We start from the raw sequence: 18,069 nt of genomic DNA, 5'->3' as shown, positions 1-18,069 counted from the left end.
TTTGTGCCCTCCCTAGTGTGGCCAACTAGCATAGGACAGATTTGCCCCTCTTGTCTTTTGTTATTTTTTTGTTTGCCCTTGTTTGGCTTGTCTTGGAAGATTGAATTGTGGCCTTTGGATCTCTAACTTGGGGAACAAGGAGTGACCCTAGCCTTTCATTTTGGATAAAGTTACCAGCCCATTCTCTCTCTCCTTCATTATTTTCAAATCAGCCATTTCACTCACTTACTCTCTCACTCTCCGTCTTGTTCGGCCAAAACCCCACCATCCACCACCATCACCGACTAGCCACCACCAGTACCACCACACGTGGACCACCGCCTCTAGCTGCCGTTCACGCCATGACCAGCCATCGTCATCACCGTTCGTTACTTGTGCCGCCACTCGCCGCTGCTGGTTACTGCCTATTGTTGGCTTAAGTTAGCTTAGTTTAGTGGTAACTAACTTCCTAAACCTTAATTAGGTTGATGGGTGACTAATGGACTAGTTTAGGGGCTGATTAGTGGTTAATTGTGGGATGATTTAGGGTTGATTAGGGTATGGCTAATTTGGGTTAATCGTGTGGCTTAATGTTAATCATGTGGCTTATGTGGCTGATCATGTGTTTAGGGAAATCACGTGGTTGATTATTGGTTGATCATGTTTTTGATTGTTGATCATGTGGTTCAATAGTTAATCATATGGTTTGGATTGGTTGATCATGTTATCATAGTTAATTATGTGGCTTGGATTGGTTGATTATGTGCTAATAGTTAATCATGTGGCTTGGATTGGTTGATCTTGGTTAATTATGATTGATCATGGTGGCTGATCATGGTTATTTGATGGTAAATCATATGGTTAGATGTTAATTATGTGGCTTGATAGTAGATCGTGTGGTTAATCATGGCTAATCATGTGATTCAATGGCTAATTATGATTAGTTACTGATATTTGATATTGAAACGGGTGCGATTCATGATACGTTCGCTCGTAGAGATTTGCATGTCATAAATACTCCACTTTGGTTAATTGCGAAGATAAGAATTGGCATTGAGTGAATGATGTGTGTGCATAGTCATGATAGTTCCGTCTAGGCAGGGGTTCTAGACGATACCCGGCGGAAGTTCGAATGCCGTCTAGGTGAGGGTTCTAGACGATGCCGTGTGGTAGTGGAGGCCAGATCGATGCTCCTTAATGGAATAATGTCTGGTACCTGGCTTGCCGGGTGGTGTTCAATTCCAAACGTTCCGTGCCCGAAGTAGCGGGACAATGCCCGACTAGATCGGAAGACCGGCGAGGATTCGGTGTGGCCCAAAGGGTCGTTAATAATCTAGACAACTATGCGTGTGTTATGCATTGGGGAATCCTATGTGCCTAAAATCGATGTTGAATATGCCTAGATTGTTAATTGTCTTACACACATTTATGCCATGGATTGTATTGTATGTGCCAAGGCGAGCTAAGGGTGCTTGTGGTTGTTCATGGCATGTTGGATGCTAGAATTGCATGTTTAGGATTGTCCGGAGATACGTGTCAACCTAAGTGAGGCTTATGGAGTTTACTTATTGAGTTTTATCTCATTGTGGTTGTTATTAACCATTTTAGACCCCCGACCATGAGTGATCCTCCTCAACATTTCGGGGTACCTATGGATATGGACTATATATTAACGGAGTACTCAGTAGGAGAGAAGAAAGTTTATATTAGGCATGCGTCGACGGTTTAGGTGGATGAAGGTTTGGCGTTGTGGAAGCCACATACCTTTTAGGCCTGGTTTTATCGAGAGGGGGATGTTTTGTTTGGTCCTCTTCGAGGTTTTGATGTTCCCCATGATGGTGGTTTGGGAGTTGCCGAGTGGGATCCCATGGAGATAGATCCTCCCGACGGAGCCGTCACTAATCCTGACACTGGAACCAAGAGTTCATATTCTGAGCTGGATTATTTAGAGTTTGATCTAGGAATGCCTCTGGGGTATCATGGGGATTAATGATGGGTTTGGATACCTCATCCTTTTTGGACCGTCCCTATTGATAGAGGAGCTAAGTCAACTCGACTACCGATGCCTTTTTGTGTATGCAAGTAGTCTTATAGGAAGTGGCCTTTAGTCAGGCTTGTAAATGGTATCTTCTTGGGGTTGACAGTACGTTATATAATGGCTTGATCCAAGTCTGGTCGAGACTTGGAGTGATAATGAGCGATGGCTTTTGGGATAGTTAGCTAATTGAGACCTGTTTTGATCACAAGTTTAGATTGTTTAATGAATGCCCTGAGAGTATGTGCTTGTGATTGCTGAGTGTTTTCGTGTTATTAACCGTGATTGCAGGTGCTATAGGAAGAAAGGTAAGAGCAAACCTCTATTGATTGTGTAATCATAATGCCTGTTTGGTGGTTGCTTGCTTTATGATTGTTGTTGTGATTCGTTGCTTAGAGTTGCTTGCCTCAAATAGACGACTTATGTCTCTAATTCCTTGATAGAATTGTAGCACACTTAGGTGTTTTGCAAGTATCCTGTGAGGTGAGCAACCGAGGAAGGGGAAATAGGGGCCAGCCCAGTAGGCAAGCAGGAGCTACTGAGGACCCCTCGAGTGGATGGGGTCTTGCTAGCCTTTAAAGTGATTAGAGATTTAATGGGACGGCAGGCTCAAGAACGAGCTACTGCTGTCACTGAAGCTGCTGAGGCCTCTACTGCCGCTATTAATGGTGATAAGGGAAATGAAAATGGGGATCGTCAGATACACCAGATAGTAGAATAGTTTCTAAAGCTAAAACCACCCAAGTTTGATGGAAAGGGTGATCCCAAAGCTGCAACACTTTGGGTTCAGGAACTTGAGAAAGCATTCACGCTATTGCAGTGTTCAGAGGAAGAAAAGGTGACATTAGCTGTGTATCAGCTTCAAGGTAATGTTAGTGATTGGTGGGAGGCCACCCGAGGAAGGGTCTTTCGGAAGGTACGATTCCGAACTGGGATGCCTTTGTTGAAGCCTTCAATGGGAAATACTTTTCAAAATGTGCTCGGGAACGGAAAATGGTAGAATTTCTTCGACTTTGGCAGTGTTAGTCGTCAGTCGATCAGTATGAGGCTAAGTTTGCAAGGTTGTCTAAGTACGCACCAAGAATGGTCGAAGACCCAGTGGATAGGGTAAAGAGATTCCGGGATGGTCTGAAACCGGAGATCATAAGCCAGTTGGTGCCCCTAAATCTGAGGGATTACAATGAGCTTTACGAGAGGGCTCAACTGATCGAAAGGCACACGATTGAGTGGGCTGCCGCATCTGGATCACGGTATGTGCTAGCTAGGGACAACCAGCGCTTTGGAAAAAAGCCTATGACTGAAAATAGATGTTTTGTCCCTCTTGTTAAGAAGAATATTAGGAAACCGGCATACTACTCTAATGCCACATACCGATCTTATGGAAGGAAGCATGGGAATGGCCCTTGCCCATGTAAGACTGGAGCTTGCTATAGATGTGGCCAACATGGTCATCAAGTGAAAGACTGTCCGAGCCGATCAGCTAGACCGCCAATGCAACCGCAACAAACGCGAGTAGAACAGCAAGCTGGAACTACTTCCCAGAATAAACAAAATCGGCTGCAGGCAAAAGGAAGAGTCTATGCTATGGGCCGAAGGGAGGCGGAGGATGTGCCTCGCGTGATCACAGGTACTGTCTTTTAATGTGATCATGCTGCCTATACTTTGATTGATTCGGGCGCTTTACATTCGTTTGTGTCTGAGCAATTTGTTAGATTAACTGGGATTAAACTGAAATTGTTAGAAGTAATTTTGCGTGTTACCACCTCTCTTAAGGATGAAGTGCTAATTTCAGTAGGATGTCCAGGGTGTAAGTTAGTTATTGGTGGTAGGAAGGAAATGATAGACTTGGCAGTTTTAGCGATGTACAACTTTGATGTTATCATTGGGATGGATTGGCTGGTGAAGCAAAAGGCTATGATGGACTGTAGTAGCAGGGTGATCCAATTTAATCCGATTGGTCATTCTAGATATGAGTTTGTAGGAAGTCGAGGAGGAACCTCGATCCCTTGGATTTAGTCGCTTGAGGTGACTAAGTTGTTGGACGAAGGATGCCAAGGTTACCTGGCGATTGTGGTTGACTCGTTGGTTGAGGAAGCAAGGCTAGAGGACATAGCCGAGGTATGTAATTTTCTTGATGTCTTTCCTCAGGAATTACCGGGATTATCACTTGAGAGAGAAGTGGAATTTGTGATTGAGTTGGCCCCTAGAACGGAGCCAATCTCTAGAGCACTCTACAATATGGCATTGTCAGAGTTAAAGGAATTGAAGGTACAGATGCAAGAGCTGCTTGATAAGGGATTCATTCACCCTAGTGTATCACCATGGGGAGCACCAGTGTTGTTCGTAAGGAATAAAGATAGTTCGTTGCATTTGTGTATCGATTATCGGCAATTGAACCAAGTGACCATCAAGAACAAGTATCCATTGCCAAGAATAGATAACTCATTCGATTAACTACAAGGGGCTTCGATAGTCTCCAAGACGGACCTAAGGATGGGCTACCATCAGTTAATGATCAAGAAGGAGGATATATCGAAAATGACGTTTCGTACAAGATACGGACATTATAAATTTACCGTTATGTCGTTTGGATTGACTAACACCCCAGCAGCTTTCATGGATTTGATGAATCTGCTATTCAAAGAGTTCTTGGATCAATTCGTCACCGTGTTCATCAACGACATTTTAGTATACTTGAAGAGCTTTGAAGAGCATGAACAACATTTGATGATGGTTCTACAGACCTCAAAAGAACACACTTTACGCCAAGTTTAGTAAGTGCAAGTTCTGGCTCAATCGGGTAGCATTTCTTGAACATGTGATCTATGGGGATGGAATCTAAGTGGATCCTACTAAGATAGAGGCAGTCATGAATTGGCCGAGACCGACGACAGTGACGGAAGTTCGGAGCTTCCTAGGACTTGCGGGTTATTATAGACAATTCGTGGAAAGGTTCTCCACAATAACCACTCCCTTGACTTGCTTACTAAAGAAGGAAACAAGGTTCAAATGGTCGAATAAGCGCGAAAGAAGTTTTCAAGAGCTCAAACACAAGTTGACTACCGCCCCTATATTGACAATACCATCAGGTCCAGGGGGATATGAGATTATAGTGATGCATCGCTAAAGGGATAAGGATATGTTCTAATGCAACGTGGAAGAGTGGTTACATATGTATCGCGACAATTAAGGTCTCACAAGCTAAACTATCCAATGCACGACTTGGAACTGGCAGCTTTATCTTTGCGTTAAAGATTTAGAGGTACTATTTGTGTTAAGAAAGGTTTCAAATCTACACGGATCATCAAAGTTTAAAGTACTTGTTTTCCCAAAATGAGTTGAACATGAGATAGCGCCGATGGATGGAACTTCTGAAGGATTACGACTGTGACATTCTGTACCATCTTGGGAAGGCTAACAAGGTTGCGGATGCACTTAATTGGAAGTCGAGCATCGCGCAGATAATGGTCAAGGAATAGACTATGCTCGAGGGAGTAAGAAATTTGAAATTTAAGTTTGAGGTAGGACACCTCTCAAGTTTGTTAGCTACCTTAAGGATTGAACCGGAGATTTAGGTTAGGATTAAGGCATTACAATCCACGGACCCTGTCATTCAAAAGATTATGCAAATGGATGCAGCTAAGAGAAAACCTGACTTTCAAGTTTCATGGATGATTGTGCATGCCCAGTGACGTAGAGCTTAAGAAGGAAATCTTAACAGAAACTCATCGTAGGCAATTACAGTATTCATCCAGGTAGTACCAAGATGTATCAAAATTTGCGTCAGCAATATTAATGAAACAAAATGAAAGTGGACGTGGACAAGCACGTAGCTAACTGTTTAACGTGCTAGCAAGTAAAGCGCAGCATTGTAAGCCTGGAGGACTGTTGCGACCATTAGAAATCCCAAAGTGGAAGTGGGAGCATATCATGATGGACTTCATCATGGGCTTATCAAGGGGCCAAAGAGGCCATGATTCAATTTGGGTTATAGTCGACAGATTGATCAAGTCAGCGCATTTTCTAGCAGTACGGAAGGACTTCGCAATGGATAGGTCCACTGAGCTGTATATGCGATAAATAGTCCGTCTTCACGGAATACCAGTTACGATCACGTCGGATCAAGACCTTAAGTTTACCGTCACCTTTTGGAAAAGTCTTCGGATGGCTATGGGGACGAATCTGCAATATAGCATAGTCTATCATTGGCAGACGGATGGTCAGTCTAAGAGAACGATTAGACACTCGAGGATATATTGCGGGCTTATGTAGTGGAATTCAAAGGAGGATGGGAAGAACGATTACATCTCGTCGAGTTCGCCTACAATAACAGTTATTAACAGAGTATCAGGATGATGCCATTTGAAGCATTGTATGGTAGGGCCTGCAACACTCTAGTATACTGAGATGAAGTTGGTGAAAGAAGTATAACAGGTCCAGAATTAGTACAGCAGTTAGTCGAGGTAGTTAAAGTCATCAGAGAAAGGCTTAAGACAGTTCAAAGTCATCAAAAGAGTTACGCAGACAAACAACGAAGGCCTTTGGAATTTCAAGTAGGAGATCATGTTTTTCTCAAGGTGTCACCAATGCGAGCAACTTCGCGATTCGACAAGAAAGGAAAACTAAGCCCAAGATATGTTGGACCGTTTGAAATCTTGGAACGAATTGGCATCTTGGCTTATCGCTTAGCCTTGCCGCCGAATTTGGCTCAAGTTCACAATGTCTTCCACGTGTCCATTCTAAGGAAATATCAATTGGATCCGACCCATGTGCTGAATTATGAAGAGATAGATGTGGACGCCAGAGTGTCGTATGTGGAGAAACCTATTTGGATAGAGGACAGAAAAGAACAAGTTTTGTGAACCAAGACGATTCTGTTAGTTAAAGTAGTTTGGCAGCATCACCATCACGGAACAGAAGAAGCCACATGGGAAAGTGAAGAAGTGATGAGGCGTCAGCACTCCTATTTATTTGAGAAATTAAGTTGGTTGTAAATTTTGAGGACGAAATTTTTGTAAGGGGGGAAGAGTTGTGACATTTTGAATTTCGACCCTTTTCAAGATTTATGAAATGAATATTTCATCGATGCACTTTTAGTTAAATCTCGCTCAGAATTGATCACTCACGAGAAAACTAACTATTAGGGAAATGCTAATTAGGAATTAAGTACGCACAACCTAAGGACTCAACCATGGTTTGACACTTCGACCATAAGGATTGACGAGGGAGAATTTTGGACCATTATAGACCGATCGAGAGATGGTTATGAAACGATTTGCCAATATTATACAATTGAATCACGGGTTATTCCGTTTGATCATTGTATGGATTTCAAACGACCCTAGACCAATTCCTAATAATCATGTCCTTCGGAACTAGTGATTTACCCTCTCAATTACATGACAACCGAAGTCACTATGGATTGAGTAAACTTAAACATGGCTTGATATCCAATCAACCATGGGTCGAATACGTGTAACTCCTAAAAGCTGCCCATTAGTTGGAGATACACTAAAGTCGCAATTGATCGATTTTGGCCATGAATTAGAATCCGAACTTGGGTATTGAACTTTCAAGGATATCAAGACTAATCTATTGGATGTCACCTCATTAAGCTCACCTAGTTATCGGTTCGCTTGGAAATTTTTGGAAAAGTGAAATTCGGACCGGAAATTGGAAAAAAGGCCCTTTTACCCCTAAGTGTTTTAGGATCTCTTTGTTATGTGGAAGGGCATTTTGGTCCTTTGTGCCCTCCCTAGTGTGGCCGACCAGCATAGGACAGATTTACCCCCTTGTCTTTTTGTTATTTTCTTGTTTGCCCCTATTTGGCTTGTCTTGAAAGATTGAATTGTGGCCTTTGGATTTGACTTAGGGACCAAGGAGTGACCCTAGCCCTTCATTTTGGATAGAGTTACTAGCCTATTCTCTCTCTCCTCCATTACTTTCATATTAGCCATTTCACTTATTCACTCTCACTCTCCCTCTTGTTCAGCTAAAACCCCACTATCTACCACCATCACCGACCAGCCACCACCATCACGCCACCACCAGCACCACCACACGTGGACCACCACCTCTAGTCGTCGTTCATGTCATGACCATCCACCGTTGCCATCGTCCGCCGCTTGTGGTGCCACTCGCCGCTGCTGGTTGCTACCCCTTGTTAGCTTAAGTTAGCTTAGTTTAGTGGTAAGTAACTTCCTAAACCTTGAATAGGCTGATGGGTGATTAGGCTTATGAGTGGTTAATTGTGGGTTGATTAATGGTTAATTGTGGGTTGATTTAGGGCTGATTTGGGTTAATCGTGTGGCTTAATGTTAATCATGTGGCTTATTTGACTGATTATGTGTTTAGGGCAATCATATGGTTGATTATTGGTTGATCATGTTTTTGATTGTTGATCATGTGGTTTGGATTGGTTGATCATGTGATCATAGTTAATCATGTGGCTTGTATTAGTTGATCATGTGCTAATAATTAATCATGTGGCTTAGATTGCTTGATCTTGCTTAATTGTGATTGATCATGGTGGTTGATGGCTGATCATGGTTATTTGATGGTAAATCATATGGAAAGATGTTAATCATGTGGCTTGATAATAGATCGTGTGGTTAATCATGGCTAATCATATGATTCAATGGCTAATTATGATTAGTTAATGATGTTTACTATTGAAACGAGTGCGTTCATGACACGTTCGTTCGTAGAGATTTGCACGTCATAAACACTATACTTTGGTTAATCGCAAAGATAAGAATTGGCATTGAGTGAATGATGTGTGTGCATGGTCGTGATAGTTCTGTCTAGGCAGGGGTTCTAGACGATACCCGGCAGAAGTTTGGATGCCGTCTAGGCGAGGGGTTCTAGACGATACCGTGTCGCGGTGGAGGTCGGACCGATGCTTCTTAATGGAATGCCATTTGGTACCCGGCTTGCCGGGTGGTGTTCGATCCCAGACATTGCCATGCCTGAAGTAGCGGGACGATGCCTAGCTAGATCAAAAGACCAGTGGGGGTTCGATGTAGCCCAAGGGGTCGTTAATAATCTGGATAACTATGCGTGTTTTATGTATTGGGAAATGCTATGTGCCTGAAATCGATGTTGAATATGCCTAGATTGTTAATTGTGTTACACACATTTATGCCAGGAATTGTATTGTATGTGCTAAGGCGAGGTAAGGGTACTTATGGTTGTTCATGGCATGTTAGATGCTAGAATTGCATGTTTAGGATTGTTCGGAGGTACGTGTTACCCTAAGCGAGGCTTAGGGAGTTTACTTATTGAGTTTTATCTCATTGTTGTTGTTATTAATCATTTCGGACCCCCGACCATAAATGATTCTCCTCAACATTTTGGGGTACCTATGGATATGGACCACATGTTAACGGAGTACCCAGTAGGAGAGGATAAGGTTTATATTAGGCATACGTCGACAATTCGGGTAGATGAAGGTTTGGCGTCATGGAAGCCACATACCTCTTTGGCTTAGTTTTATCGAGAGGGGGACGTTTTGTTCAGTCCTCTTCGAGGTTTTGATGTTCCCCATGATGGCGGTTTGCTAAGTGGGATCCCGTGAAGATAGATCCTCTCGACGGAGCCGTCGCTGATCCTGACACTGGACCCGAGAGTTCAGATTGTGACCCGGATTATTTAGAGTCTGATTCGGGAACGCCTTCAAGGTATCAGGGGGATTGATTATGGGTTTGGATACCCTATCCTTTTTAGACCGTCCCTGTCGATAGAGGAGCTAAGTCGATCCGACTACCGATCCATTTTTGTGTATATGAGTAGTCTTATAGGAAGTGGCCTTTAGTTAGGCTTGTAAATTGTAGCTTCTTAGAGCTGACAATATGTTATATAATGGCTTCGATGTTTGTATATATGGTGTTTCTTTTGCTATCTCTTTTATTTGATTGTTGAATAGAGTGTTCGAGTTTGCTTCTGCATATGTAACTTGTAAGTTAGTTATATCGGGTCGGCGACAAGTCCTGGGATGTCGCATTCGAAAGACCGAGACAGTATGTTGCGAGCTCATAAGGTTCGGGGCGTGACACCTTTCCTTAACATAATCTTGGTTATCTTTAGTCATATTTCCCCACCATGCTAAAAGCTCCTTCCGTGAGATTGGAATGACTTGAATATCTAGTTTTCCCATGTTTGATCTAAAGCATGCAAAAAGGTTTGTATCAATCACCATGGATTACTAGCAACATTTTAAAATTCCATTTTAACCGGATGTTCTTTTCAAGGTAAAAATCGAATAAGAGTGATTTGACATCTTAATTCCATTCTAAACCTTAAAAGAACACATGATTAAGAATGGTATCACAATTAATGCTTGGAATTGGTACCCCTTTTCTATACTCCACTAAGATTGGAAAAGCTCAATTTGAACACTTACAAGCTCTGAATACAACGAAAATGACTTTCCTCTCCTAAAATCACATGGGCTATTTAACCACTTGAATTTTTTCAATCTTTTGAATGGCCTTACAAAACAACATTCATTTGATTTACAACTAAAATTGACCCTATACATTCAATCTAAAATGACTTATTGGAGTATAAAATCCTAATTGCCCGTTTCAATCTAAAAGGGTATCTCAACCAATCATTGATTGTTATTCTTAAACATTGATTTCATGATGTTTGAAATGAATGACAAAATTTAAAAGAAAGGATGGGAAATGATACTTACCATCACCGAGGCGATTTTTGTAATATTAACCACAAAGACATGCAGATGCAAAAAGTAAGGTTTTGATGCCTAAGGGTAGGATAGGTTAAACGTTTGAGGTCACCACTTTAATGGATAAGGAATTCCATTCCAATAGGCACACAATCTAAAGTAATGGAATAGTATCACGTCTTAGTGATTGGTATTGAATTTAAACGATACCATGGGCAATTGGCCCATAGTTTCGCCTAAATGCATACCTCATAAAGGTAATCCTAATTATAGCTGGGGTTGGGCCACGGGTGGTGTGTGCGAATGGTGTCATGCTAAGGCTATTTAAAAAGCATGCATAGCAATTTATAACCAAACAACACTTCTAAAATAATCATTTCGCATTCATCTCAACACCTCCTTGCAAAACAAAGGGTTGAATAAGGACAAAACCCCTTATACCTCTCACTTATAAAACCATTTAACACAATTATTAGTGGGACGTACCTTGGATCTTCGCGTGAATACAAAACACATGTGCATCGTTCTAAACTAGGCCTAAGTCCACTAGGTCCCCAGCGAAGTTGCCAAGCCTATCACACCATGCTTTCGCGCGCCTTAGGAGGTACTTTCGTTTGTCACAAATGAGGAAACTGTTTCCGAATGAGCTACTAAGATCCAAAATGGATATTTCGCCCAAACGTCTCACAGACATCCCATCACTAGACGCACGAGGGTCTCTTCCAGACCATACCTCATGAGATAGTGGGTATTTATTTTTAATTTTTCTATTTAACCTAAGTTTTGTTTTGGAGCTGTCACTTATCCTTATTGGTCGACTAGAAACCAAATCAAGGTATGGGAGAAATACCACGATTTCTGCGAACTAGAGATTATATGGGTAAGAGGACTTGATTACACTAATGATCTCGATATTGAAACCGCTAACGCTCTTTCGGTACCAAAAATGTTATGAAGTGTCTAAACATGTCACGCTAGTTCGCAAAGCCTATTCATTAATTCTAACCATTCTAATCCGGAGAAATCAACCAATCAATAAGAAAATGCACAATCAATTTCAATCAAACACAACACTCCTAAAATGGTTTCTAAAATGAAAATCCATCAAAACACCCAAACCCTAGTAAAACCCTAATGGCTTGTTCATTTAATGGATTGTGCTGTCTTAGGGTTTTTTAGGGCTAAAAAGGGTTTTTTAGGTTTTAATCCCTAAAATAAGGAGTCTTCAAAAATACTACTTGGATACTTCAAAAAATTTAAATTCCACTCAAAATGGGTGGCCACAGTTATTTTAAGTCATTCTGTAAATTTTTGAAATTTTGATTTTTTTCGAAAAAATTTTATTTCCGAAAAGGCTAAACTTTCATATTTTTCTGCATTTTCTGATTTTCTAATTTTTTAGGATTTTCTGAATTTTCTAATTTTTTTTATAAATTTCCTAATTTTTTTATTTTTCTAAAATTTCTAATTTTTTAAATTATTTTATGAATTTTCTAATTTTTTTATGATATTTCTGATTTTTCTAATTTTTATTATTTTTTAATTTTCTAATTTTTTAATTTTTTTTCTTCTCACCGGGAATGAACCGGACCGGTTCAGACTTGTCCGACCGAATTGGATAGGTCGGAGCCGATTTTCGGCCTTCCCGGCAAGAGACGGTGCCCAACAGCACTATTTCTTCTCTTTTTCTTTTGGCCATTTCGCCGAGCACCAGGTGTGCACTATCACCTACGAAAACTATTCCATGCCGTGACTTTCACCGCCGCTCCGATGACTCTCTGATCACTTCCCGATCACCACCTCAGCTCCTAGATCAACTATCACGCACCCTCTAATCACCTAGCCCCGCCAGATTGTCACCAAACCATCGCTAGCCGGCAAAAACTAAACCTAAAAACACTAACCTGAGACTAATCTAATCAAGTATTTTTAATGTCCAGATAAGCAAACAAATCGCCCTAGCTATTTCTAGCGATCAAACATCAATCAGAACAATATGAGAATAAGAACAACTGACTTGGAGCGACCATTGGCCGTTAGGAAGCACTCTGGTAAGGTTTGGGAGCTCCGGCAATGGGTTCACAGAAAGTCGACTCATGATTTTCACACGAGTTCGATCCAAAATGCATCAAATAACAAATCACGTGATCAGAAACATGAAGAAAGGTCAAATAAGTAAGTTGGAACCAAAAGAATTCATAGATCACACACGAACCAGTTCGGTCATTCATTTATGCATTTTGTCAAATATCTAATTTATGACGACGAAGCATTTTTACCTTCTTTGACTGAGCTTGAATATGAAATTCCGAACCAAAAAAGAACCTTGGGATGATTCTCCGAAACTTATTCTTCAAGGTAATGACCTCCATTTCACTAGAAAGGTCCTGGACTAGCTGAAAGAGCCTTGGTTTCAGATGCTCGCGATCAGTCGGTTTGACTGAAATGATGAGGAGAGGTCATGGTCAATGCCTGATTTACCGGTGCTCTGCCAGTTAGGGCATCGCCGAACGCTCGGTTGGTTTCAGTCTCTCTCTCTCTCTCTCTCAGATAAATCGTCGAGCACCTTCTATCTCTGATAACAATTGTTTTTATTCTCCTTCCCCGAGTCGGTTATCACCCCTAACCGACTCGGAATTGGTCAGAAATGATAAGGATGGACAGCTAGAGATTCTCCAGCTGTCCATCCTATTTATCACATGCTAATAATCTAGATTAAAGTCAGTGAAGAAGTCGGGTTGAAAAAAAAATTTTCTCCCTTTCTCGTGCACTGCCTAGTCGGGTGAAGGGGATGACTGACTCGGGTTGGGTTGGGTCGACCCGACCGACCTGGCTGACCCGGGTTGGTCCATTTTTGCAAATTTGGCCCCATTTTGAACCAATATCATGGTTTTGATCCCAAATTTCGAATCCTTGACACTTTTTACCTTAGAATATGAGATCAATTTGAATTTTTACTTTAATTAGGTCAAAAATCCTCAAATCCAAATTCGATTTACTTGGGTTTTTATTCAATTAAGTGTCTAAATGACCTAATTAGGCAAAATTGAGGCCATAATTGAATTACCCATAACTAATAAACCCTAGGGAAGGTATGGGTCTTGATTGATAATTTTGGATTGAATGCAATCCCTAATTTGGGTCTTAAAATCCCTAATTTTCAATTAATTTTGGGTTTTTCAATTTCTTTGTCAAATCGTGAAATTGGACTGACCAATATGAAATTCAAGGTCCCAGAATCAATTGTTGTGAAGACATTATAGCCTAAAATGACTAAAAATGATTTAATTGAATTTTTGGCTCAATTGAGGTGTGAAACTACACAATTTTGGAAAAAACATATCTCCAACTGAAATTTTCTAAAATTGAAACTGTAATGCTGAAATTGAAATTAAAAGAAAACTATTGAGTATTTTTGTGGAATTTTTGAATTCCATTTGGTATTTTTCTTGATTTTTCTCCCTATTTGACCAAAAGAAATTAAAGAAAAATTCATGAAAAATCTAAAAATTTATTTTTTATTTAGAAATAGGTTCCTAAGCATGGCTAAGGTTCCTAATCCTAATTTTGTGATTTTTTATGTAAAATTGAGAACTTGATTAAAAATCAAGTGTTAACAATCCATTGTTCAGAAAACCTTAAGCCGATCCAATTCTCTGGGCTGTGACATTTTACAATAAGAGGCAAGCCTTGGGAAGGTCTAACAGAGAGCAAACTCGAAGGAGAGTGGCAATAGCTTGGTGAAACTGAAAAGGAAAACTTGGAAAGAATTACGGTTAAGACAATTTTGAACTCCGTCACGGTCAAGTTCTGACCAACGTTCATTCTCCCTCATAGGGTGATAGTGTTGGCTTCATGATCAAATGGGTCATCATGATTTTAGGAAAAATTGTCGACCTTATAACTCAAACACTTATCTCGTTCTTGACTCCTCAATCTTCGCTTTAGCCGAGTTTCCCTGCTGACATCTTGTTGCTCAACACCTAATAATTTTCTCATGTCTTTTGTTGGCGACTTTTCTTTGCTTTTGTGGATTGTAATTGTCGACCATGTCTTGCTTGGTCTTCTCGAGTTCGAGTAGACAGTCAAGAGCTTGGACAATTTTGGGTGTTGACAGGCCCATTATCTTTCAATGATGAGAATGAGCTTTCACGCATATAAGGTTGAGAATTTGTTTTATGGATACTGTTGCGGAAGCAAGTGATCAAACAATAAAATAGATAGAATAAGAAAATAAATCGAACATCAAATTTACGTAGTTCGATCGTAATGACCTACGTCCACGGAAAAAGCAGCAACAAATTCCACTACAGATCAAACGATACAACGGAGATTACAACTACACTCGAGTTATTCAAACACTCTAGTGTTTCCCAAGCCCTAATTACACTCAATAACTCACACAGTGTTTAGTCCATAATTCCTCATGAAATAATCTCTCAATTTCACGAAGGAATTATATACAAATCTTAAACAAGATTTTATGACTCGAACACTGATTTCATGTATGTAATTTATGAGTTCCCTCTGCACGGCTTCGCACACCAAGCACTCGCAAGCAAGTGGTGCTTCAAGAAGTCTTCATAGCCGCTGCATGACTTGCTTTATATATATTAATAAACCCTTGAATTATTAATATCATCGCCACACAAGAAGTCCAAATTCGGTCAACTAAGTCCAAGAATTGGACATTCCTACTTCTGTCTTTTCTTTGGCCGACTTTTGACCGAGTCAATGTTTATCTCAGAGTCCCATATGGACTTTCCAATTCAGCACAACGACTCCATCGCATATTCGGAAAGCTAATTTTCGAAACTTGGCCTAGGATTCTTTTTCTTTTTAATCCAAAATTTCAAAATTCATATTTTCACTTTGAATTCAAATTCGAAATATATTTTAACAATCTCCACCTTGACTCAACATTTGAGTTAAGTCACAATCGCTTTATCAGAACTTCACTACTACTCTCCCACAGCACCCCAATGGGCTCAACCGCTATGGGCATTTTTCAAGTTCAAGCCTTATTGACACCTGATATTTAGCTAATTTTTCAAATTTTTTAAAAAAAATCATAAAATTAGGATTAGAAATCTTGGCCAAGCTGAGGATTCTATTTCTAAATCAAAAATAATTTTTTAGAATTTTTCTGCATTTTTCCTTAATTTCTTTAAGCAAAAATAAGAGAGAAAATCAAGAAAAATATCAAATGGAATCCAAAAATTCCATAAAAATAGCCATTAGTCTTCTTTTAAATCCAATTTCATCAATACAGCATCAATTTTGGAAAATTGGAGTTGGGGATATGTTTTTCCCAAAATTGGGTAAATTCAATTAGATCATTTGTAGTCATTTTTTGGTTATAGTATCTTCACAACAATTGATTTTGGGACCTTAAATTGCATATTGGTCGGTCCAATTTCACAATTTAACAAAATTAGGGATTTTTAGGCCCAAATTGGGAATATTATTCAATTCGAAATTTTGGAACAAGGAGAACACCATCCCTAGGGTTAATAAGTCATGGTTAATCCAATTTTGGCCTCAATTTTGCCCAATCAGGTCATCTGGATATTGAATTGAACAAAATTCTTATTGACCCGAATTCAAAATTTGGAAATTTTAGGTTTAATTGTGACAAAAATTAGGGTAAATCCCATATTTTGATGCAAAATGTGCTAAGAAATCTAATTTTGGGGTTAAATTTGAAAATTTGGGTCAAAATTAGGCTTAATTTGCGATTTTAGACCAACTCGGGTGTACTGGGTCAGTTTCCTTCACCCGGATTGCCACATACATAAAAAAATCTGGAGAAACTATTTTGAATCCGCGACTTCACCGACCTTGATCTCGCTACAAACACATGTGAAATATCGATTTGACAGCCGGAGAATCTCCATTTGTCATTGGTTATCCATCGTAACCAATTCGGAGGTCGGTGGTAACAAGAATTTGGCGGGAAATCGATTTAGAAAAGGGGGAGAAAGTCATTATCCGTGCAAAGAAGCTGTTTGAGAGAAGTCTAGAGAGAGATAAAGAGAAAGAGAAGAAAATCCAAAGAGAGAGAGAAGAATGGAGATCTCTTGATCGAGTGATTGGCTCCGGTCGATTAAACAGAACCGACGAATCGATCATCCAGGGAAGATTTCCTCCTCAGGCGACCAGCGCAAATCTGATCACGAAGCTCTGAAAAACGAACTCGGCCGATTGATCCAGAGGCGCCCTGGCAAAGCTGAGGCTATCAGCTGAGAGTTCAAGTGTCGAGGAACCACTTCACAATTGCCGATTGGCTTAGAAACTCTGATTTGCTCTCCATTGAAGAAGGTAAAGTCAGTTCGCACTCACGTTTTAGCAAAATTTCCAGAAAAGGAATTTGAACTCAATATTGTAGATTGTGTGATTCTATTTATGATTTTAAGCTTCTTGATGCTTAAAAACATGTTTTAATCCCATTTTCATTGTTTGATTGCATTTTAAACCATTGAAATTGCATTGAAACGAGTCGGCCGTCCATGGAAACCCTCGTCGGAACTCCCGATCATTGCCGGAGTACCTCCCATGGTTATAAGCCACTCAAGTTAGTAATCTCTCACCTTGATTGATGTTCTGATGATGATTTGGATCGATTTAGATAGTTAGGGCGATAAATATAGTAATCTGAATACTTGAGGTGCAGAGTTGATTAGTTTTTAGGTTAAGAATTTTAGATCGGTTTTTCGCCGGCCGATGATGGTCCGACAATGAGTCGGTGGGCTAAGTTGATAAAGGGAAACATGGACTCAACATTACACCAAATGGAATGGTTAAAATCCCGCCGGAAGGTCGTCGTTGGCGAGCTTGAACCGGCAGCCTTGATAACAACAAACCCATAATCATGCACACTAGGTGCTCGGCGAAATGCTGAAAAGAAGATAGGCCAAATGGCGCCGTTTTGGCATCATGCTTGCCAGGGCGATGGCTGTCACCGGTGCCGACTGATCTGGTTAGGTTTGTTTCCTCGGTGGGAAAAATTTTAAGAATTTTAAAAATTTCAAAAATAAAAATCAATAAAAAATACATAAATTTCTAAAAAAATCAGAAAAATAAAAATATAAAAAAATTAGAAAGATTTTAAAAAAATGTAAAAAAATTCGAAAACTCAATAAAAATTTCAGAAAATCCAAAATTTTCAGAAAATTAGAAAATTCAAAGAAAAAATTGGAAAATTTCTGAAAATTTAATAAAAATCTAAAAATTCAGAAAATCAAATAAAAAATGTGAAAAATTCAAAAAAATACAAAAAATTAAAAAATTTCAAAAATTTCGAATTTTTTTTTAAAAATTAAGAAAATTAGCTCTCGGAAAAAAAATTTCAGAAAAATTTTCCATA

At 39.9% G+C, this 18,069-nt stretch overlaps 1 protein-coding gene across 1 annotated transcript; it reads left to right on the top strand.

Annotated features, from left to right (window-relative positions):
• Window positions 1-1,846: 1,846 nt before the first annotated feature.
• LOC130137220 (uncharacterized) lies at window positions 1,847-4,468 on the top strand. Its single transcript, XM_056308026.1, has 8 exons — window positions 1,847-1,953; window positions 2,306-2,322; window positions 2,475-2,497; window positions 2,622-2,726; window positions 2,835-2,930; window positions 3,041-3,641; window positions 3,756-3,949; window positions 4,163-4,468. Exons 1-8 carry the CDS (start codon window positions 1,847-1,849, stop codon window positions 4,466-4,468), a joined length of 1,449 nt encoding a protein of 482 aa, XP_056164001.1.
• The last annotated feature ends 13,601 nt before the right edge of the window (window positions 4,469-18,069 follow it).

This window comes from Syzygium oleosum, unplaced genomic scaffold (assembly GCF_021117445.2).
Source record: "Syzygium oleosum isolate NSW1041296 unplaced genomic scaffold, Sole_v2.1 Sole_v2.65, whole genome shotgun sequence".
Taxonomy (NCBI): Eukaryota; Viridiplantae; Streptophyta; class Magnoliopsida; order Myrtales; family Myrtaceae; genus Syzygium; species Syzygium oleosum.
This window is presented reverse-complemented; position numbering and strand designations above follow the sequence as displayed.